General features: G+C 40.6%; 1 protein-coding gene across 1 annotated transcript in view; it reads left to right on the forward strand.

The window, feature by feature from the left end:
- Positions 1–23,006, forward strand: part of LOC137370287 (golgin subfamily A member 4-like) — a 282,307-nt gene that overhangs the window by 212,435 nt on the left and 46,866 nt on the right. The window contains 4 exon segments of the mRNA XM_068032665.1: positions 5,412–5,533; positions 10,816–10,946; positions 13,895–14,008; positions 22,149–22,178. Coding sequence (XP_067888766.1) covers positions 5,412–5,533; positions 10,816–10,946; positions 13,895–14,008; positions 22,149–22,178 — 397 coding nt within the window.

The following is a 23,006-nucleotide window of genomic DNA, read 5'->3' on the forward strand; positions in this document are numbered from 1 at the left end:
CCTTGTCCACAACTTTAGTCACCTCTTTAAAAAAAAACATTCAATCAGATCTGTCAGGCATGACCTACCCTTTAAAAATCCACACTTGCTCTCTCTGATCAGCTAAAAATGTTCACGATGTTCTGTCACCCTATCCTTAATAGTAGACTCTAGTAATTTCCCACTAAAGATCTTGGAAATGTTGCACACTGCACCTACTGTACGCTAGTGGTGGAGGGAGTAAATATTTAAGGTGGTGGCTGGAGTCCCAGTCAAGCTCTCTGCTTTGTCCTTGGTGGTGTCCAACTTCTTGAATGTTGTTGGAGCTGTACTCAACAAGGCAAGTGGAGAGTATTCCATCACACTCCTGACTAGTGCCTTGTAGGTGGTGGACAGGCTTTGAGGAGTCAGGAGGTGGTTTGCTCACAGATGAATACCTAACTGCTGATCGGCTCCTGTAGCCACTGTATTTATGTGTCCAGCTCAATTAACGTACTGGTCAGTATTGACTCCCAGGATGTTAATGGTGGGGGATCCAGAGATTGTAATTCCATTGAATGTCAAGGGGAGGGTTTTTAGACTCCCACTTGTTGGAAATGGCAATTGCCTGGCATTTGTGTGGCATGAATGTTACTTGCCACTTATCAGCGCAAGGATGTATGTTGTCCAGGTCTTGCTGTATGCAGACATGGATGCTTTGTTATCTGAGGAGTTGTATATTCATCGGTGAACATCCGCACTTCTAACCTTATGATGGAAATATGGTTAGTGATGAAGCAGCTGATGATGGTTTGACCTAGGACATTACCCTGAGGAGCTCCTGCAAAGATGTCCTGGGGCTGAGATGATTGGCTTTCAGTAATCGCAGCCAACTTCCTTTGAACTCGACATGACTCTAGGCAATGGAGATTTTCCACCCTGATTCCCATTGACTTCAGTTTTACTGGGATCCTTGATGTTACACTCAGTCCAATATTGCTATGTTGTCAAGGGCAGTCACCCTGGCCTCTAGAATTCAGATCTTTTGTCCATGTTTAGATCAAGGCTGTAATGAGGTCTTGAATTACTTGTTTCTGGCAGTAACCAAACTAAGCATCAGTGAGCAGGCTTTTAGTGAGTAAGTGCTACTTCACAGCACTGTTGGCAACACCTTGCATCATTTTTCAAATGGTTGAGAGTAGAATGATGGGCTGGTAATTAGCGAGATTGGATTGATCTTCCTTTTTCTGGGCAGGCCATACCTCTGCAATTTTCCACTCTGTCGGGCAGATACCAGTGATATAGCTCTACTGGAACAACTTAGCGAGAGGCACAGCTACATCTAGTGCACAAGTCTTCAGCACTTCTGCCCAGATTATGCCATGGCCCATTGCCTTTGATATACCAGTGCACTCAGCCATTTCATGATATCACATGGAGTGAATTGATTTGGATGAAGACTGGTATCCCGTGTTGGTGGGGACTTCAGGAGGTGGCCAAGATGGATATGCCAGGCCACAAGGTTGCAGATTGCGGTGGAATAAATTTCTGCTGATGCTGATAGCTCACTGTGCCTCATAGATGCCCAGTTTTGAGCTGCCAAATCTATTCCACTTAGCTTGGTGGTAGTGCCACAGAACACAATGGAAGATGGCCTCATTTTGAAGACAGGACTTTGTCTCCTCAAGGGTTGTGTAGTAGCCACACCCACCAATACTGTCATGGATAGATGCATCTGTGATGGGTAGATTGGTGAGGACAGCGTCAAGTATGTTTTTTCCTGATGTTGGTTCTTCCACCAGACCCAGTTTGGCAGCTATGTCCTTCAGGGGCTTGGCCCTTGATGGTGCTACTGAGCCACTTTTACATGGAAACAGGAAGTTTATGTCACAGAAGGGGGCCATTTGACCCATCTTGTCTGTGCCAGCTGAAAAAGAATGATCCAACCTAATCCCACTTTGCAGCTTTTGGTCCATAGCCCTGTATGTGACAGCACTTCAAGTGCATATCCAAGCATTTTTTTTAGATATGAGGGTTTCTGCCCCTATCAGGCAATGGGTTCCAGGCCCCCACCACCCTCTGGGAGGAAATATTTCTCAAGTACCCTCTAATCCTTCTGCCAAATACTTTAAATTCATGCCCCCAGTTGTTGACCTCTCTGCAAAGGGAAATATGTCCTTCCTATCCGCACTAGGCTCTGCACAATTCTGTACCCCTCAATTAAATCTCCTGTCTACTTCCTCTGTTCCAAAGGAAACAACCCCAGCCTATCCAATCTTTCCTCATAGCTAATATTCTCTAGTCTAGGCAACATCCTCGGAAATCTCCTCTGTCCCCTCTCTAGTGTGATCAAATCCTTCCTGTAATGCAGTGACCAGACCTGAACCATACTACATCAAATGCATCACCCTCATTACCCCTGCTTGTTACCTCCTCAAAAAAATTCAGTAAAGTTAGTCAGACATAACTTTCCCTTAACAAATTTATGTTGACAGCCCTCGATTAATTTGTGCCTTTCTGAATGGTGATTTATACTGTACTTCAGAATTTTTTTCAATAATTTGCCTGCCAGCGAGGTTATGCTGACTTGCCTGTAGTTACTTGGGCTATCCCTTCCTTTTTGAACCACAGTACAGCATTAGGAGATTTCTGGCACCATGTCTATACAGTCAGAGAGGATTGGAAAATGATGGTGAGAGCCTTCGCTATTTCTTCCCTTGCATCCCTTATCAGCCTGGGATACATTTCAACTGCACCTGGCATTTTTATCCACTTCTAAAGATGCTAAAGCCCTTAATATTTCCCCTTGCGCTGTGTTTGCACTATGCAGTATTTCACACTGCTCCTTAACTTAAATGCCCTGGACTTTGACAAGCTGGTTGAATGGCAAATGAAGTTCAATTCAGAGAAGTGTGACGTGATACATTTTGGTAGGAAGAACGAGGAGACACAATATAAAATAAGGGGATACAATAACAGCGAACTGGGGATATATGGACACCAGTTGTTGGAGGTGGCAGGGCAGGTTAAGAAAGTGGTTAAAAAGACATACGGGATCATGGGTTTTATAAATCAAAGCAAAGAGTACATTGGCAAAGAAGTTATGATAATCTTTTATAAAAACCGTGGTTCAACCTACACTGGAATATTCTGGGTGCCACGCTTTAGGAAGGATGTGAAGTCTGTAGAGAGGGTGCAGAAAAGTTTTACAAGTTTAGTTCCAGGCATGAGGGACTTCAATTATGTGGATAGTTTGGAAAAGCTGGGGTGGTTGTTCTTAGAGAAGGTTGAGTGGTGTTCAAAAGCATGAGGGGCTTTCCCTACCAAGTAGATAGGGAGAAACTGTTACCATTAACAGAAGGGTTAAGATCTGGAATGCACTGCCTGAGAGTGGTCGAGGCAGATTCAATTGTGGCTTTCAAAAGGGCATTGGATAAGTACCTGAAGAGAGAAAATTTGCAGAGCTATTGGGAAAGGGCGAGTGGGACTACCTGATTTGCTGTTGCAGAGAGGGCACGAACGTGACTGAATGGCTGCTTCCTGTGTGGTAACCGTTGTATGATTCTATGAAAAGTGTCGAGTCACATTACCTGAAGAAAATTTAAATGTGGCAGATTTTTTAGAAATAAAAATTAAATCTTCTTTGTGTTTGTGTTTGGCTATTTAAGGTTTACTCTTAATCCCATGTGTATGTCCCAATCTCTATCTCACTTTCTGTACAATGGTTTAAATGTAGTTAATATTTGCTGCTTTGCCGTCTGTGAGAATTCTTCAGTCTGGTTGTTAGATCAGTCTCGTTGCCGCTGCCCTGTTGACAGACCCAACAGATCCCCTGTAGAAGGCACTAAATTCAAAATGATTTCGGGGGAGAGGAAGACAGCACTCTAGAAGTCAATCACATTTTATGGGCAGATTCTTTTGATGTGAATGGCCATCGCCTTCGCCACTGACCACAAATCCAGACCAATAATCTACCTAGATACGTGGTTAAATTCCAAAAAGAAAATGCTGCTGATAACCTTTATTATAACTTTGTTCCATTTAGGGTGATAAAATACTATGAATTTTAAAAAAAAGTACAATAATGTTTTGTACAAGTCAGAATAAGGAAATATAGTGGCTCTGTCGTGTTGTATTGAGCTACTGAACTTCTTCACATTGTAGCTGTTCCAACTCTATTGAGGGTCACACAGCCTAGTGAAACAGTGGTGGAATAATACCTTGTTTGCCAACCTACTGCTGTCACTGTTCCCTTGAGCAGGTATTAGCTATATATGATAAAGTTATACAGGCTGGGTATTCTGGCTTTATCTTAAATTTGGAATAGCACTGTACATATGCAAGTATCAATTCCACCAATGAAACGTATGTACATGAATGCACTTATTCTCTGATTTTGAACAGTTTAAAGAAAGTTAAAGACTTCATTGTACCTGAACTGTTCAAAGTAGGCAACATGAATCAAGTGATCTTAATATATATTACTCATGCAGTCTGGTTCACACAAAAAAGACCTTGAAATGTAAAACAAAAAGCACTTTACTCGCCCAACAATGCTTCCTGAATTTGGCCTTAAAAGAACAACACTTGCTCTGTTGTCCCAGTTTTTTTTTACATGAACTGTTCTCTGACTTGAAGTGCAATTGCAAATCTCATTGCTAAATCCTGGCCAGTTTTGTGCTCAAGAATTTCATCCCCTTATCCCTTGGTTTCAAAATATTCAAAGTTTGGTCTTTCAGACCCTTACAGTTTGCAGGGGAAAATTTTATCCCATGTTTGGCTTAATTTAAATCCAGATAGTAGAGGTGAAAGGGCAGTGCTTTAACCTGAAGCAATGTTCAGCCCCTGAGGAGTGTGACTAGTTTGTTCCTAAAGTCTACAACTTGGAGTTTTGCTTTTGCAACATTTAACTATTAAATCTGTGCTTGCTGTCACCAAGATGCAACTTATTTACAGCTTTAGATTTATCAGTACATATAATTTAATTTCTTAGATTTCCAATTGATACATAGTTCTGCCTGAAGAAGTCCGTATGAACATTCATTAGGGACAATACAAAATATGTCTGTTAATACAGAAATAAGTATTCTGCTTTTGCCAAGTCTGAATCTTGATCAGCGTTTTTCCCAAATGTTAGTGAATTTTGATTTGAACAGTTAATGAATTTCTCCCAAATGCCATGTTATAAATTTTAGTTCTGTGACCTAACAATCAAAAGCAAGGTCCTCGGAATAGGCACAATCCAACATTGGTCCCAACCATAAATGCTGAAAACATATTTTTGACCAGCTTAAGTGGTCACTGTAACTGCTAATCCTTCATTTTGTCTCCTTAGCCACCTTACTGCTGTCTGAATAGGTAAAAAGTTATCAGTGAGGCCACTATTTTATTCCAAGGCAAGTTGGAAGTATTACTGAGCTAGTTTTGCTGATAACCATTGTTTTTGGTTACAGGCTGGAACTGGAGGATCTACAGCTGAAACACAACTCCACTCTCAAACAGTTAATGCGAGAATTTAATACACAGCTAGCTCAGAAAGAACAAGAGCTAGATATCTCAGTCAAAGAGGCTATTAGTAAGTACAAGAACAAGAAGTGATTTTGAATATATTTATTTACCAAAAGGATATCGCCATATCATCTTTCAGTAGATATGTCTATTGGTTATGCTCTTGTTGCCCTAATTTTTGTTGGTTGAAGTTTGTTTTTCTCACTGAAAACTGAATCCCTTTGCAATGGTTATTTATTTAACGTCATCATGCTATGAAAAGGGCTCTGTAAAAAGTGTTCAATCTCTTCGAAAGCACATATACTGTTAATTATGTAACACTTATGAAAGTGCTTCCTTTCTTTTGAGGACTTGTGCTGAAAGTGAAAAGATTCCATGGATATGTTTTTTAACCAAGTTCACCAAAAGCACACTTGAGATGTTGTTTGGAAACCAGCTATGATTTGGGCTCAGTAAACAAGAGAACCCTTGGTGACTTGGGGGAAAAATGGTTACAGAGAAGCCACATGTCTCGGTTTATGGAGGTCAGGAGGTTCACTCCCTGTTTGGGGTTTCGGCATTGTTTTCAGTTTAGTTGGGGTGTGAACTGTTTGAAGACAGTTGGTGTTTTCCTGCCAAGAGAAGAAACCACCCAGCTCACCACCTTCTCTACCTCTTTGAAGAAATCCTGCAAAAATCCAGTGTGCGAGAGCTAAAATCCCTGGTGCTGCATAGCTCCTGAGAAACTGAGAAAAATCCTGCGATTCAAGTGTGTGCTGGCAGAAAAACCCTGATACCACATTTCTCCTGGAAAGCCTACTGGAATAATTCTCAACATCTCCAGAAGAGACTGCTTCTGAAACGATCACAGTGACCCGTCTCGGTATACCCGGACGCCAGACCAAAAAAAGGGCCAACTGACTTCCCTTTTTTTTGTGTCAAAAATTAACAATTATTTGGCCAAATTAGTCTTTTTTTTTGTCTTTTTTGTAACAGACCTCTGCAGAGAGAATTTCTATATATTTTTCAGTGTGTGTGAGTGTAATTGGGGAATTTAAAAAAGGGAACTTTCATTTATCAATTTGTGTCTTAATGCTTTGCTTCGTTACTGGTCAAGTCTTGTTTTGTAATAAACTGATTTTGTTTATTGAAGAAACCTAGTTGGTATATTTGATTCTGGGATCAAAAAAAAAGTGTATGTTTGGCTGTACCGGTAACCAGGTAAACGTTTAAATGTATAAATAGTCGTTTGGTAGTATAGAACTTGAGTATTGCTGAAAATAGAGACATTTTGTCAAATCTTTTCATCTTGCACTCATCAGGACAATTTGCAAGAATATCAATGTAAGGGAATGCAACAAATTTATACTGTATGAGAAGAGAGTGCTGATTGGTCAGCAAGTGGACTTTGAATTGGCCAAATAGTTGGGTGAATTGATACAACCAGTTTTGAGCAAATTTTCCACATACACGATGAAAGGTTCCTTCACATTTGTGAAGACCATTCAGGACTTGCATATTGATAACAATGCCATGTCCACATTGCTAGCCTATTCACCAATGTACCACTTAAGGAAGCAATAGATACATGTGCTGCAGTACTATATCATGGTGATCTAGACCCACCATGAATCAGTAGCTAATGAACTCAGCAACTCGCACAGTTCAGTTTTAATGCCACCATGTATGCCAAAATATATGGTGTTCCCATGGGATCCCCTCTAGGCCCAGCTCTCATAAGCATCTTTGTTGGGTTCCATTCGAGGGAATGACACCTAACCTCCTACCTCTTGCATATTTCCGATATGTAGATGATACTTTTGCTATATTTGCATCTGCAGCTGCATGTAGTAATTTCCTTACACATCTTAATGGGCTCCATCCTGAGCTCAAATTCACCTTTGAAATGGAGCAGTCAAATGAGCCCCCTTACCTTGACGTACTAGTTGAGAAATCTGCTAAGGCGTTCTCTACCATGGTCTACCGCAAGCCTACCTTACTGGTCACTACACATGTTGGGATTCTTACAGTTCCAAGCACTCTCAGATTGGCCTTATCAGCAACCTCGTAAATAGGGCCCAAGTCAATTGCTCACCATGCAAGCTTGATGCTGAAATTGAACAAATCAAAGGCATCCTGCATGACAATGGCAACCCTGATCAAATCATTTCTCGCTGTATATTGTGCAAATTTATGAACGGGCCTAAGGCTGTCATTTTCAGCCCTGAAAAGTGCCCAGTCTCCCTCAGATTACCTAGAAGGGTAATCTATTCCAAAAACTTGTGTACCAGGTGAAGCTAGCTGTTTCACGCTGCTCCTATCCAGGAGCAACACGTGTGGTGTTTGCCACTAACAGGATGCTGCCATCAAGCCAAAAAGATGTTCTGCCTATCACCCAAATGAGTAATGTGATAAATGAATTTCAATGCCAGTGTGGTGCTAGGTATATAAGCTGTACGTCCCAAAGACTGGCGAATGCTATCAAACAAGATGTCCCTTCCGCTGTTTGCAACGGGCAAAGTACAGGCCATACTCAATCAGCCCATGTTTGCAAAACTCAAAAGTGTCCACCGTGAGATGTGATTCCGCAATTGGACAACATTTACTAAATCATCCTCAATGTGCTAAGAATTACACTGACAACCAATTTAAGATTGTCAGTCGGGCTCGCAGTGTGGCACATTTGCGCATACTGGAAGCTACATATGTTAATACACAGGGCCCTGTTCTTTGCAGACAGGAAAAATATGTACACAGATTGCGCCTATTTCAGCCAAACAAATAAGTGACAGCCATTCACTGGTTCATTCCTCAGGGCAATACCTTGACCAATCAGAGGTAAGCTGCCTAGTTTAAATTTCAAACAAAGCTTGGCAGTTAACTGTCAGTCACCATAAACTGGAGCGTTCGCGATGGCAACTCCTCTATCAATTAGAGTCCACTTGCCTACCAATCAGCACTCTCGTCTCATACAATATACAATATAAATTTGTTGCGTTCCCTTACATTTGACAAAAAGCTTTGACAAAATGTCTCTATTTTCAGCAATACTCATTCAAATATATGTTGTGACCTGTGGAGAAGTGGAACTTGAAACGATAGTACACTCCTCCCACCTCGATCGGAACAACGCAAGCTACAGTAATCATTGGGAAGTTTGTTGGCCATTCACTCTACCTGCCTTTACAAGGAAGGCAGATGGAAGTGAAGTATAAGGGCTAAATAGGGCAAAATTTTCAAGTTATGTTTGTTTCAATCTGAACTAAAGCAGTTAAGGACAAAATCAAATCTTGTTCTCTAGTTTGCTTTATTTGTACTGCACATTAAAAATAAAAAGACCACATGGTGAAGCAGGCAGGGTTCATTGGGAAGAATACCACTCTGCTGTGCTATTGTGTAAAGTATAGAGTATAAGGCAAACATTACAGGGCTTTTTTACTGTCTGCAAATATAAAATGGCTTCAGAGGAGATCATTTATGTGTCAGCTATGACTCGAGGAGATCATTTATGTGTCAGCTGTGGCTCAGTTGGTAGCATACGCGCATCTGAGCCAGAAGGTTGTAGGTTCAAATCCCACTCCAGGATCTAAGCACAAAAATCAAAGCTGACATTCCAGTACAAGCCGAAGCCCCATCTGCCTCCTTGGACGGATATAAAAGATCCCATGATCTGATGCTGCTATTTCAACCAAGAGTAGGGGAGTTAAATCCAGTGTCCTGGCCATATTTATCCCTCAATCAACATCACAAAAACAAATTATCTGGGCATTATCCCATTGCTGTTTGGGAGCCTGCTGTGTCCAAATTGGCTGCCACGCTTCATACGTTACAAAACTTAAAAAGTACTTTATTGGTTTCAAAGTGCTTTGGGATGTCCTGTGGTCATGAAAGACCATAAATTGAAGTCGTCTTTCTTTTATCTGCTTATCCTCTTAACAATTGGTGCATGATGTATGGTTTCAGGATAACTCTAAAAGTGTGAGAAGAGTTATTAAAATAGGATAGAGAAATTATGGTTCTATTTAATTTGTATAAATAGGGGTATACTCTCTTGGCACTGAAAAAGATTATCCTGTACCTTTAGCGCGAATGGTTATGGGTAATTCATCACCATGTGGCCTCTCTGTGTGCCATAATGACTCCATGAATGAAGTGTAAAATCCTAGTTTTGTTTTATTGATGGAAGTTAAAGTTGTCTGAACTTTATACTGGTCATTTCAATAAATTGTTTGCCTGTAGAATTAAAGTTGCCTTATCTGCATATCAGAAAGGGACTAGCAATGAGTAATCATGGTGCTTATTTAAAAATTCTGTGGCTTCATTTATCAGAGAATGGGTTCTGAGGTAAATATATTTCAATATACCAAACTCACAGGAGGGAAATACATGTTTTTTTTATATAGTCATCTGATTGACAACCAGGCAATTATGTGACTTCCATCTGTTTAGCCTATGGATTTGGTGCTAGAAGTAGTGTTGATTTTAGTTTATTCTACATCCACCAGCACCGCTTATCAATAAAACTATATTCAAAGAATCATAAAAATTGAGATGAATCAAAGGGTCTCTTGTAAGGTCATCCTTAAGCCTTGCCCTCAGCAGCCTGAGCACAAGCAAGAACAATATTCTGAATCTGGTAAATGCATCTTCATCCACAAACCAAGCACTCATCAAAGAAATGCAAAAGCCTTCCTTAAGGGATTTCAAAGGATGCCTTTGGATCTAACCTTACAGTCCTAAGCATTAGCAAGGGCATCTTTAAGCCATAGCTTTTCAGGTTTTCCCCTGACAGTTGCGACATGACCTTCTGTTGAAATGCAGTAAGATTTTGATAGGTTGAAGAAGAAAAGACTGGTTCCTCTGTTTGGGTAACTGCTGATGAGTTATCAATTTAAAATTGCCACAAGAAGTGTGAGGTGAGAGAATAAGAGACATTTGTTTATATGGGATTGTAGGAGCATGGAAAGCTTTGTCACAAGAAGTTAATTAGATAAAGGCCATTGATAAACATTTGAAGCATAGGAAGATACTGGGCTGAGCCGAGAGTACAGAGCAGTTGATTTGGTTCTCAATTGCTCTAGCAAAGAGCCAGCAGACATGGGGCAAGACAAATGACAAATCTCCGATTATGACATTCAAGTCAATGCTCTAACCCATACATAGAGTTTGTACCATTTCTCACGGAATCCTGTTCAGTTAACTCCAAGCAGCTAATCGGTGTTTTAATTTTTACTGGCTGGTGCATTTACATATTGTGCTCAGGCTGCACATTCTGGCTTTTGTATCTTAAATTGTGTAATCATACACTATTTGAACCTGTCACACAAACTGAAGTGTAGTAAATTCAGATAAATTTGTTTACTTTCCTAGGCAAAGCGCAGGAAGTGGAGGCAGAGCTACTGGAAATCCACAAGGCAGATGTAAAGCAGCTGTATCGTAAGATAGCTGAAAAGGATGATTATCTGCAAAGGATGACAAAAAAATATGAAGAGATCTTACAGGTACTTGACGTTGGTGTGGTAACAGTTGCATTTTTTGATTGTTCATAAATGAAGTTAGCTGATGATACTGATGTTAAAAACTCAGCAGGAATTTAAAAGTCATAAAATGCATCTGATTGCTTACTTTTTGGTGTTTAGAATTGCATTTCAGAGATAATTTGAGAGAAATGCTAGTAATTAGCTATCAGTAAGCATTTAGTGTGGAACTACTAATGGAAATGATTGTGGATGAAAAATACAGTCAACTTTATTTCAACTGTGGCCACATGGAGCTCACAAGACAAGTACAAGCAAGGGAGGTCATCAGCTCACAGAAATCTGTAACTGCACATCACAGCATCTCACTACCTGTTCAATGGCTTCAGAATTTTTGTCTGCCACTGCCCTTACCAGAAAACCATACTAGGTACTAACCATTTTTTATGTGAAATGCTGCTTCCTGACATGAGTCCCTGAACTGACTGGTCTTTCCCCAGTTTCTATCTGCTTCTCATTGTCCTGCAGCTATAGGTAAATTTGAAATCGTGCTGAGGAAGACCTTTTCTATGCAACTTCGTGTACATGTACCTTTATAAGGTCTGCTCTTCTATTCCTTTTGAGGCTGAAGAGTTTAAATTGTTTTTTACCTTTACCTTTTAATTCAGTCCTCTGACACTGGGGATCAGCCTTCTGGCATTTGTCTGTGCTACTTCTAGAGCTTGGATATGCTGCGATGATAGAACTTGTTCAACGCACTGTGGTTTCAGCATGATAGTCGCAGACTTGCATTTCAGTAAATTTGGCAATGCAGCTCAGTATTCTTTTGCATTGTTAGTTGTTGCTCTGCAATGACTGGTTAGTGTTGTCTAGTATCTCTCAGTCTCTTGCCTAGCTTGTTTGATGCTTTTCTTTATTCCTTCACGGGATGTGGGCTTTGCTGGCTAGTCCAGCATTTATTGCCCAACCCTGATTGTCCTTAAGAAGGTGGTGGTGAGCTGCCTTCTTGAACTGCTGCAGTTCGTGTCGTGTAGGTACACCAACAGCACTGTTAGGAAGGGAATTCCAGGATTTTGGCATAGCAAGAGTGAAGAAAGGGCGATTATAGTTCCAAGTCAGGATGGTGTGTGGCTTGGAGGGGAACATGCAAGCGCTGGTGTTCCCATGCATCTGCTGCCCTTGTCCTTCTAGGTGGTAGAGGTCATGGGCTTGGAAGGTGCTGTCAAAGGAGCCTTTGAGTTGAGTTGCTGCAGTGCATCTTGTGGATGGTATACACTGCTGCCACTGTGTATCGGTGGTAGAGGGAATGAATGTTGAATGTGGTGGATGGGGTGCCAATCAAGTGGGCCGCTTTGTCCTGGATGGTGTTGAGCTTCTTGAGTGTTGTTGGAGTTGCACTCATCCAGGCTAGTGGAGAGTATTCCTTCACACTCCTGACTTCTGCCTTGTTGGTGGACAGGCTTTGGGGAGTCAGGAGGTGAATTACTCGCCACAGAATTCTCAGCCTCTGACCTCTTCTCGCCACAGAATTCCCTGCCTTTGACCTGCTCTTCTCGCCACAGTATTTATGTAGCTGGTCCAGTTCAGGTTCTGGTCAATGGTAACTCCCAGCATGTTGATAGTGGGGGATTCAGCGATGGTAATGCCACTGAACGTTAAGGAGAGATGGTGGATTCTCTTTTGTTGGAGATGGTCATTGGCTGGCACTTTAGTGGCACAAATGTAACTTGCCACTTATCAACCCAAGCTTGAATGCTGTCTAGGTCTTGCTGCACACTGCTTCAGTATCTGAGGAGTCGCGAATGGTGCTGAACATTGTGCAATCGTCAACGACCATCCCCACTTCTGACCCTATGGTGGGAAAGTTATTGATGAAGCAGCTGAGCTGGTTGGGACTAGGGCACTACCCTGAGGAACTCCTGGGACTCAGAAGATTGGTCTCTAATAACCGCAACCATCTTCCTTTGTGCTAGGTATGACACCAACCAGCGGAGAGCTTTCCCTCTGATTCCCATTGACTCCAGTTTTGCTGTGGCTATTTGATGCCATACTTGGTCAAATGCTGCCTTGATATCAAGGGCAGTCACCCGCACTTCACCTATTATGTATCCTATGTCCATTTCTAAAACCTGCACTTTTCTGTTTTGAATTTCATATGCCATCATTCTTCACTTTTTCAGATTTTTCTAGGTCTTTCTGATTCCTTAGAGGTTTCATGAGATTTTACTGCTGTACACTACTTCAGTTTATTATAATTTGTAAATTTGACCAACTTACATTGCGCTTCTGAACATAGTCCATTTATGTAGATAGGAAGCAATAGGGCCAACTGATTGTTGGGATGCTTGACTCATTTGAGCTCCATCACCCCTAGTTAGTACCTGCTGCTTTCTCTCTCGCAACCAATTCCTTATACATCTCCAAGTGTTAGCTAGGCTGGCCTTTCATTAGCATCACGGGAAAACTATACTGTAATGAGATATCTGTTGTGTTGAGCTTTCATAGTATTATAAATATTCTCTGTAGAAATTTATAAAGCCTACAATTGGATTTGAGAGCAGCATTATATTTATATCAAGGTTTTGCATTCACATGACAGTGTCAGAACATAGTATTTATTAAAAGAACTACCCAAGTCATTCTCTGCATTGAATGAAAGCCAGGGAAAAGGTCCAAGAAACTTCCAAGTCTCATACTACTCTCTTTAGTTGATACAGCTACATTGGCCAATATCAGCATAGTCCAGAGTTGCCCAACACAGGGACATACTTTCCTGTGGGATGACAGCCAGGACATATTGTATCAGTTTTTCTATAAAGGAACTTTAGTACAGTGTTGAGGAATAACTCACCTCCATGGTTGTCTTGTGTTCTTAAACCTGGTATTGATCTAATCTTTCCCATTCCCCCAAGAGATGGTAAAATGTGCATGAGTAAATGTGATTATAACTTAATAATTATGAATTTTTTAAGTCTCGAGAAGAAGAAATGGCTGCTAAGGTGACTGAGATACAGACGCAACTAGAGGAGTTACGAGCCCAACATCAGCTGTTAGTGCATGCTGAGGAAAGTCAGAATATGGATCAGGTAATATGCACTGATAATTATTATGAATAAGCGCTATAAATGAACAGTACAAATTCTTCAAAATTAGCGCTGTGACATAAGGTATTTGTAAGTTTTGCTGCTGTGGATTACATGGGATACCTGCTGATTTATGTGACATGACAGTACATCCAGCTGTAGTTTCATTTTTGTGGGGGAATGTAAAAAGGGAATTACAAAATCATCCATGATGGATTTTTTTTTAAGGGACTGCCCTTAAATGAAGTATTTTATGGGCATTTTTTTGGATTTCATGAAACTACGTGTGTTTCAAAAAATGACAAAGAACTGGAATTTGAGCCATGTATTCCACGCTGTTCTCAAGCTCTGATTGTTTATACTGATTTCTACTTGAGTTATGGAGTCATTATGGCACAAAAGGCAGTCATACGGCCCATCAAGTCTGTGCTGGCTCTCTGTGGAGCAATCCAGTCAGTCCTATTCCCCCACTCTATCCCCCTAGCTCTGCAAGTTTATTTCCTTCCAACGCCTATCCAATTTACTTTTGAAATCATGGATTGTCTCTGCTTCCATCACTTACTTGCCAGTATATGGTAATGAGATTCAAATAAGTTGCCATCAGCAGGATTGGTGTAGATGTTGGTTGAAATATACACCAGTTTCTACACCAATCTTAAATCTTACCGATGGCAACTCGAACCAGAGACTTGAGACTCTCAAGGATATGCTAGGACATAAAGCTAGCGGAATTGGCATAAACTGTCAGGGCTTCAAGAAAGTGTGGAACCTTTGCCATATTTTCTCCATCTTATTTTTATAACATCAGTTAAAGTTTGAAACCATCAAAATATTATTTCTTCACATTCAACATATCATGTTAAAGAAAATGCAATTATGGAAGCTTTTCTTTTAAATGTAACAGATTTTGAGGCCGTAAAAGAAGCATTTAAAGATATAGAAAATACAGTGCAGGTCTCAGCAAGGAGAAGGAAAAATAATCACTCAAACTCCAGTTATAATGACGTAATATAATATAAAATATTGGGTGTAAATTTATACCATTTAAAACTGGCAAAAATGCAAGGAAATCACAATTTCTGTGGGGCGGTGTGGTGCTATATTAACAAGCTAAATGGGTTTCAGCGGATATAATTCTGCAATGGCGTAAATGATCAAGTAAATTTGCGTGTCATAAAGTTCTGATGTAAAATAAGTGTGTCCTCGACAAAACCTCATGCCATTGTGCTGAAAAGTTTGAGGAAATTCTGTCCAGTGCAGAACCAAAATGTTTCAGCAGCTTTTTACTACTACTTGTCGTACCTTTTTTTTAAAAAAAAAGTGATTTACATGAACATGCTTATTGTTGTTGGGGTACAGTAGCATAGTGATTGTTAGTAGTCTAATAATCCAGAGACCTAGACTGTTGATTTGGAGCCATGGGGCTTTCCCGCGGGCTTTGGGGCCCTGATGTCAGGACCAAATGGCGGTCATGAGCCCACCGGAAGTGAGACTGGCACAGGGATATTTCCTCTTAATAGGCCGCCTCTGAACTTGCCGTCCAAATAAGGACAGCAGGCAGGCCCCAATCACAGGGCCAGTAGCCCTGGAGCTTTGGCCAACCCACCAGGAGAGATGGGTGCTGCTGAGGGAGCTGGGAGAATGCAAGGGTGCTTCAACATGAAGGTGCCCTCGGAACCTAAGAAAATAAATAATTTAAGAGAGAGAGAGGCAGTAGGCCCTCAGATCGGAGACAAAACCCATTTGCTTGGATCATCGGGATAGGGGGTGTTCTTTTATGCCTGCAGCCCTCTCTTTGTGAAATAGAGCCCAATGGCTCCCCCAGACTACTGGATGGAGGCCCCCTCCATTAAGCTGGGAGCCTCTGCACTTATGAACACAGGATCTAGGAGCAGGAGTAGGCTATTTGGCCCCTCGAGCCTGCTCCGCCATTCTGTAAGATCATGGATGATCTGTTTATGGACACACATCCACTTTCCTGCCTACCGCTGATAGCCTTTGACTCCCTTGTTTGTCAGGAATCTGTCTACCTCTGCCTTAAAAACATTGAATGACACTGCCTCTCCTGCTCTCCAGGGAAGAGAGCTCCACAGACTCAAGACCCTCAGAGATAAAAATTCTCTTCATCTCTGTTTTAAATGGGCGACTCCTTATTTATGAACTGTGCCCCCTAGTTCTAATCTCTTCCACAAAGGGAAACATCCTTTCAACATGCACCATGTCAAGTCCCCTCAGGATCTTTGTGTTTCAATAAGATCACCTCTCATCCTTCTAAACTCCAATGAATACACACCCAATGTGTCCAACCTTTCCTCATAAGATAACTCTCTTGTCACCGGCATCAGTGGAGTGAACCTTCTCTGAACTGCTTCCAATGCAATTATATCCTTTCTTAAGTAAGGACACCAAAACTGTACACATTACTGTAGATGTGGTCTCACCAATGTCCTATACAACTGTAGCAAAACATCTCTACTTGTACTTTCCATTCCCTTTGCAATAAACGGCAATATTGCATTTGCCTTCTTAATCACTTGCTGTACCTGCATACTAACTTCTTGTGTTTCATGTACTAGGGTACCCAGATCCCTCTGTATCTCAGAGTTATGCAATCTCCCTCCATTTAAATAATATGTTGCTTTTCAATTTTTCTGGCCAAAGTGGATAAGTTCATATTTTCCCACATTATACTCCATCTGCCAAATCTTTGCCACTCATTTAACTTATCTATATCCCTTTGCAAACTCCTTATGTCCTCTTCCCAACTTACTCTCCTACCTATCTTTGTATCATCAGCAAATTTAGCAACCATAACTTCGGTCCCTTCATCCAAGTCATGTAAACTTGTAAAAAGTTGAGGCCCCAGCACTGATCCCAGTGGCACTCCACTAGTTACAGGTTGCTGACCTGAAAATGACCCATTTATGCCTTCTCTCTGTTTCCTGTTAGCTAACCAATCCTCTATCCATGCTAATATGTTATCCCCTATACCATGGGCTCTTATTTTGTTTAGTAACCTTTCATGTGGCACCTTGTCAAATGCCTTCTTGAAATCCAAGTGCATCACATCCACAGGTTCCCCTTTATCCACATTGCTTGTTACTTCCTCAAAGAACTCTCATAAATTAGTTAAACATGATTTCTCTTTCACCAAACCATGTTGACTCTGCCTGATTGCATTGAGATTTTCTAAATGACCTGCTATAACCTTGTTATTAATAGACTCCAGCATTTTTCCTACGTCAGATGTTAAGCTAAATGACCTGTAGTTTCCTGCTTTCTGTCTTCCTCCTTTCTTGAATAGCGGAGTTACCTTTGCTATCTTCCAATCTGATTGGACCTTTCCAGCACCTAGGGAATTTTGGAAAATTAAAACCAATATGTCCACTATCTCAGCAGCCACTTCTTTTAAGACCCTAGGATGAAGTCCATCAGGACCTGGGGACTTGTCAGCTTTTAGTTCTAATAAGTTTCTCAGTACCCCTTCCCTGGTGATGGTAATTGTTTTAAGTTCCTCCCTCCCTTTCAACTCTTGATTCACAGTTATCTTTGGGATGTTATTTGTATCCTTTACAGTGAAGACAGATGCAAAACATCTGTTCAATTCCTCTGCCATTTTCTTATTTTCTGTTATTAACTCCTCAGAACCCCTCTCTAGAAGACCAACATTCACTTTACTTACTCTATTCCGTTGTAAATACCTGTAGAAACTCTTACTATCCGTTTTTATATTTTTAGCTAGCTTTCTCTCATACTCTAAATTCTTTCTCATTATTCTTTGTCATTCTATGCTGTTCTTTATATTCTGTTCAATCTTCTGACCTGCCACTACTTTTCGCTGAATTGTACGTCTTTTTCTTTCAATTTGACACTATCTTTAGCTTCCTCAGTTAGCCACAGATGGTGCATCTTTCCCCTAGAGTCTGTCTTTCTCATTGGAATGTATTTTTACTGAGTGCACATGCCGGGGGCTGCTCCACTGCTGGCAAAATGTGTGAATAATTGCCCCTGATTGGAGGCTTAATGACTTCAGTTGGGTCCCGCTTTGTTGAGTGGGCAGTCGATCCACCTGCTAGCCCATCCCCAGAAAAGTTCCCTAGAGGTGGGAATGAGTCAGGGAGTCGTCCTGATGTGGTTTGCTGCTATTTTCCTGCCCCCCCGCACCCCCCCCCCATCCCCCCAAGCCTACTAGCCCACCAACCCAGGGCCAGGAAAATTCAACCCACGAGTTCGAATCCTACCATGACAGCTGTAAATTCAAATTCAGTTAATTAAATAAATCTGAAATTAAAAAGCTAGTGTCAGTAATGCTGACCATAAGAATTACTGGATTGTCGTAAAAATCCATCTGGTTCACTAATGTCCTTCAGAGAAGGAAATCTGCTGTCCTTACCTCGTCTGACCAATATGTGACTCCACAGACAGCAATGTGGCTGACTCTTCTCTGCCGCTGTGAAATTGCCTAGCAAGCCACTCAGTTGTATTCAAGAAGGCAGCTCACCATTGTATTCTCAAGGCTGTAGGGATGGGCAATAAATGCTGGCCTTGCTGGAGACGCCCACATCTGGGAATGAAAATTATTGTTCCAGAAAAGATTTTAATATAGTAATCCTTCAAATGAACTTTTAAAGTGCGCACACAATTTTCTTTTAACTACTGGTATCAATGACTGGATGAAGAATATGAAGTAGAATCAGAGGAATATGCAAAACTATTTCTTCATCCTTCTAGATTAAAATAAAACTTAAGTTACAGCTCAACATTATTTTAGACTAAAAATGTGAGCAAAATTCTGAGGGTTATTGTATTCAGGAGAACTTTACTAGTTGAAAATAAATCCCTTAAAAGGTAAATTAATACTTAAAACAATATGGAAAGCAGTTAAGTCACATGTTGGCTTATTTTTAAGAAATGGCTTTGACACATGCTAGCTGATTACTCAGAAATGGGATTTACGGTGAAACATTTTAATAAATGCATTGGATCCAAAATAAAGGTGCAACAATCATAAAATTGATATTGAAATACATAACACATTGCATTTAGTTTTGCAAGCACCATTTCAATAATACAGGATATATGAATTGAGCTGCTACAAAGTCTGATTTTATTTCACCTATAGGATCTATTTTATAACTCATGAATAATAGTAATTGGTAAGATCCTGTGCTAAAGCATGCTGACTATTAATTTAATATGTCTTTCATGAAAAAGTTAGTCTCAGTAAAATTTCTATTATGGTATCATACTGTATATTCTTGTGTACCAAATAAATTTCCTATCATATGTCTTTGTCATGTCTGTTTCTACTGTTGAGTTTTCCATTTCTGCAAAATGTGTAATAACTGCTTTAAAAAGAAGCCTTAGTTGTGTAGAAGTACCACCAGCGAAAGGACAATTTTAAGGCTATTTTCTTAACAGCTGTGATAGTGTAATACTTTTTTGTGATAGAATTTATTTTAATTTTCAAGTATGTTTACATTTCATCACACTAAAATGCACATCATAAATTGTTGACGATGAATGAGATAAGACCACTTTTTACATTGTGCCCTTAAAATCAGCAATAATAACCTGCAGTTCTCTCTGTTCTTGTTTGACTCTTAATCCCTGCACACCAATGCTTTTCAAACTTTGTATGGGTGATCGCCTGCAAATACTAACATCTTCTTCGGGACTCCCTCTCCTAATTTCTCAAGCATTGTAAGCTATATAAAAAAAAACAGTGAATTTTTTTCAGTCAACAATTACGGAATGATAATCCGAAACCTCATACCCAGGAATCCTCTTGGGGACTTACTGAAGTCAAACATCCCAGTTTGAAAGCCTCTGCTATGTACAAAGATTTGTTATCAACTTATCGCTTCATTATCCAAGTCACATGGACATCCTATGTAACTGTGACAAAGGTAAACTAACCCCCCCTCATTCTTAACTAACTTTGACACATTTGATCACACCATCCTCCTCCAATACCTCCCCATTGTCATCCAGCTGGGTGGGACTGCACTCGCCTGGTTCCATTCTTATCTGTCTAACTGTAGGCAGAATATCACTTGCCATGGCTTCTCTTTCTGCTCCTGCATTATTACCTCTGGTGTCCCCCAAGGATCAATCCTTGGCCACCTCCTATTTCTTCTGTTGGCAACATCATCCGAAACCACAGCGTTAGTTTTTGCATGTGCACGGACGACACCCAGCTCTACCTCACCACCAACTCTCGATTCCTACACCATTGCTAAATTAACAGACAGCTTATCCAACTTCCAGTACTGGATGAGCAGAAATTTCCTCCAATTAAATATTAGGAAGACTGAAGCTTCGGACCCTACAACAAACTGCATTCCTTAGGTACCATTTCCATTCCTCTCCCTGGCAACTGTCAGAGGCTGAACCAGACAGTTTGTAACTTGGGTATCATATTTGACCCTGAGGTGAGCTTCCAACCACATATCCGCGATATCATTTCGACTGCCTGTCTCCACCTTCATAACATCACAAAAGTCAGCTCATCTGCTGCCGATACCCTCATCCATGCCTTTGTTCTCTCTGGACTTGACTATTCCAGTGCACTCGTGGCCAGCCTCCCACATTCTATCCTGTGTAAAATTCGGGTCATCCAAAACTCTGCTGCCCATTCAAGTCCCATTCACCCAATACCCCTATCTATGTTCGCTTACCTAAATCAGCTCCCGGTCAAGCGACATCTCAATTTTAAATTTGTAATCCTCATTTTCAAATTCCTCGCCCCTCCCTATCTCTGTAACCTCCTCCAGCCCCAGAAACCTCTGAGATATCTGCGCTCATCTGATTCTGCCCTCTTAACCATTCCTGATTTTAATTGCTCCTATATTAATGGCTGTGCCTTCAACTGCCTTGGCCCTAAGTTTTGGAATTCCCTCCCTAAACCTCTCTGTCTCACTACCACTCTTTCCTCCTAAAAGACATTGCTTAAAAACTACCTTTGACCAAGCTCTTGGTCATCAGCCTTAATATTGCCTTATGTGGCTTGGTGTTAAATTTGCTTTATAATGCTCATGTGAAGTATCTTGGGTCGTTGTATTATGTTAAAGGCACAATATCAGTGCAAGTTGGTGTTGTGTGTTCTAATCTAGTACTAATAATAAAATGGTGTGCATTGTCACAAAAGTGGTATAAATGTTGATCAAAGTGTACATATAAATGTGTTGGGTTAAAGTTATCTATCATATTAGGAGATCACCTTCCCATTTAGATTTATATGGAATAAAAATGTGAGGGAGGTGGTGGGGAGTTGGTAAATCCCAGGGATGCAGAGGTCGTGCCAAATTTAATGGAGGGTCCCATTATATTTTTGTTTACTCCCTTTCCCACCTTGAAATGCTGGCTGGCTGCCTGGCAAGAATACAGACCCACAATAAGAGGGAGAGGGGAACAGGAGAAATCACTGCATTGGTGGGGATAGTGGGAGATGTTATGGGGGGTGTTCAGTCAGGTTGAATGGGGCGTAAAAGACATCGTGGGGTTCGGGTGAGGGATGTTGGACCAGCATTCATGATGGAGGAGGGATTGGGAAGATCACAGGGGTGGTTTGGAGCAAGGTTGAACTGACTGCAGCAGGTTTTTAAAAAGACTTGAATCCTGGATCTAGCAGTTCCCACCTTAGTTTAGCCACCCCGGTGTTGAGCCCTGGGATACCCAGCACATCAGCTTTGAATTCAGGTGACTGCCAAAATCGCATGGACAGAGCCTCATTTACATATTACAATCATAGACCTGCCTCTTCAGTGCGGGTTACTCTGATGCACCCAAACCCCCAACAGTTAAAAAGGGATAGGTTTGTTCATAGAGGGTTGAGGTTGGGTTTTGCACGTTTGACAGTTTAAATTACTGCTGCTCGCTGGTGTGGCATGGGTTAAAATTCCCTCTCGACTATTTCCCACATTATATTTTGTTGCCTTGAATATGTACTATTAGATGAACTTTTCAGGATTATCTAGATACTTGAATTGTGTGAGAATGTGTGATAGAAAAAGCCAGAACAATTTCCACAAATATTATACAATAGCCACAGATGTTATTAGTGAAGAGTTCAAGCATCGTTGTGCCATGAAGCAACTTTATTTACATTTTTATGTCATTTTTTTTGGTTGATTTTATACAGGGGCATCCACTAACAGTAACAGAACTCCAGGTGAGACTATATTGGAATAATATTTTGATGCCAGTTACTGGCGAATATTCAGGTGCTATTATACAAGGAGAGCCAGTTTTAAGTAATATACACATCATTGAAGAAGTATGGAAAGCATTACATAGTTCCCAAATATCACATTTTATGTTGAATATGCTCATGAGCTCTTTGGATGTTGTGTGTTCACTTTTTTTTGGCTTTTTGGTATTTCAGACCTACTTGCACGGAGTCATTAGTTGTAGTTAATGTGTTCAGAGAAAAAGGTTGCATTGTTAGCACTTTTTTTGGTGTGCATTTTATGATTTTAATGCTTGCAATTACATTATTTGTTTGCACTTATTCATTCTTCTCAAGAAGGATTCAAAAAGCACTGTGGATTTTGTTTTTTTGGAATCCTTTGTGGCCTGAAAGCCAAACTATTTAAATGCAGTTTTACTCTTAACTTCCAGAGAATGTTTCTCAACCAAGCTTGACATGTTATTCATCATTCTATTCATTTTCATTGGTTGAACTATCAAATAGTATGGAAAATTGGCAGTGTTTAAGAGCCAAATGTCACAAAAATCTTTATTTTTCATATTATATGCAGATAATTAGAGAAAATCTAGCTGAAAGTAGGTTTTCCATACTTAGAATTGTGCTTTGAAAATTTATATATTTTCAAAATGGAAACATCTCCTGTTTTGAGAGTTTAGACTGAAATGCTTGCCCAACTGAGTTACTGAGCCATGTGCTAGATATCAAACCCTTCAGATCTATGAAACTGTGGTTGCATTTGCTTCATCTTTAACATTGATGTGAACATACCTTGCTTCACACGAGCGCAGC

This window comes from Heterodontus francisci, chromosome 5, assembly GCF_036365525.1.
Source record: "Heterodontus francisci isolate sHetFra1 chromosome 5, sHetFra1.hap1, whole genome shotgun sequence".
Classification (NCBI taxonomy): Eukaryota; Metazoa; Chordata; class Chondrichthyes; order Heterodontiformes; family Heterodontidae; genus Heterodontus; species Heterodontus francisci.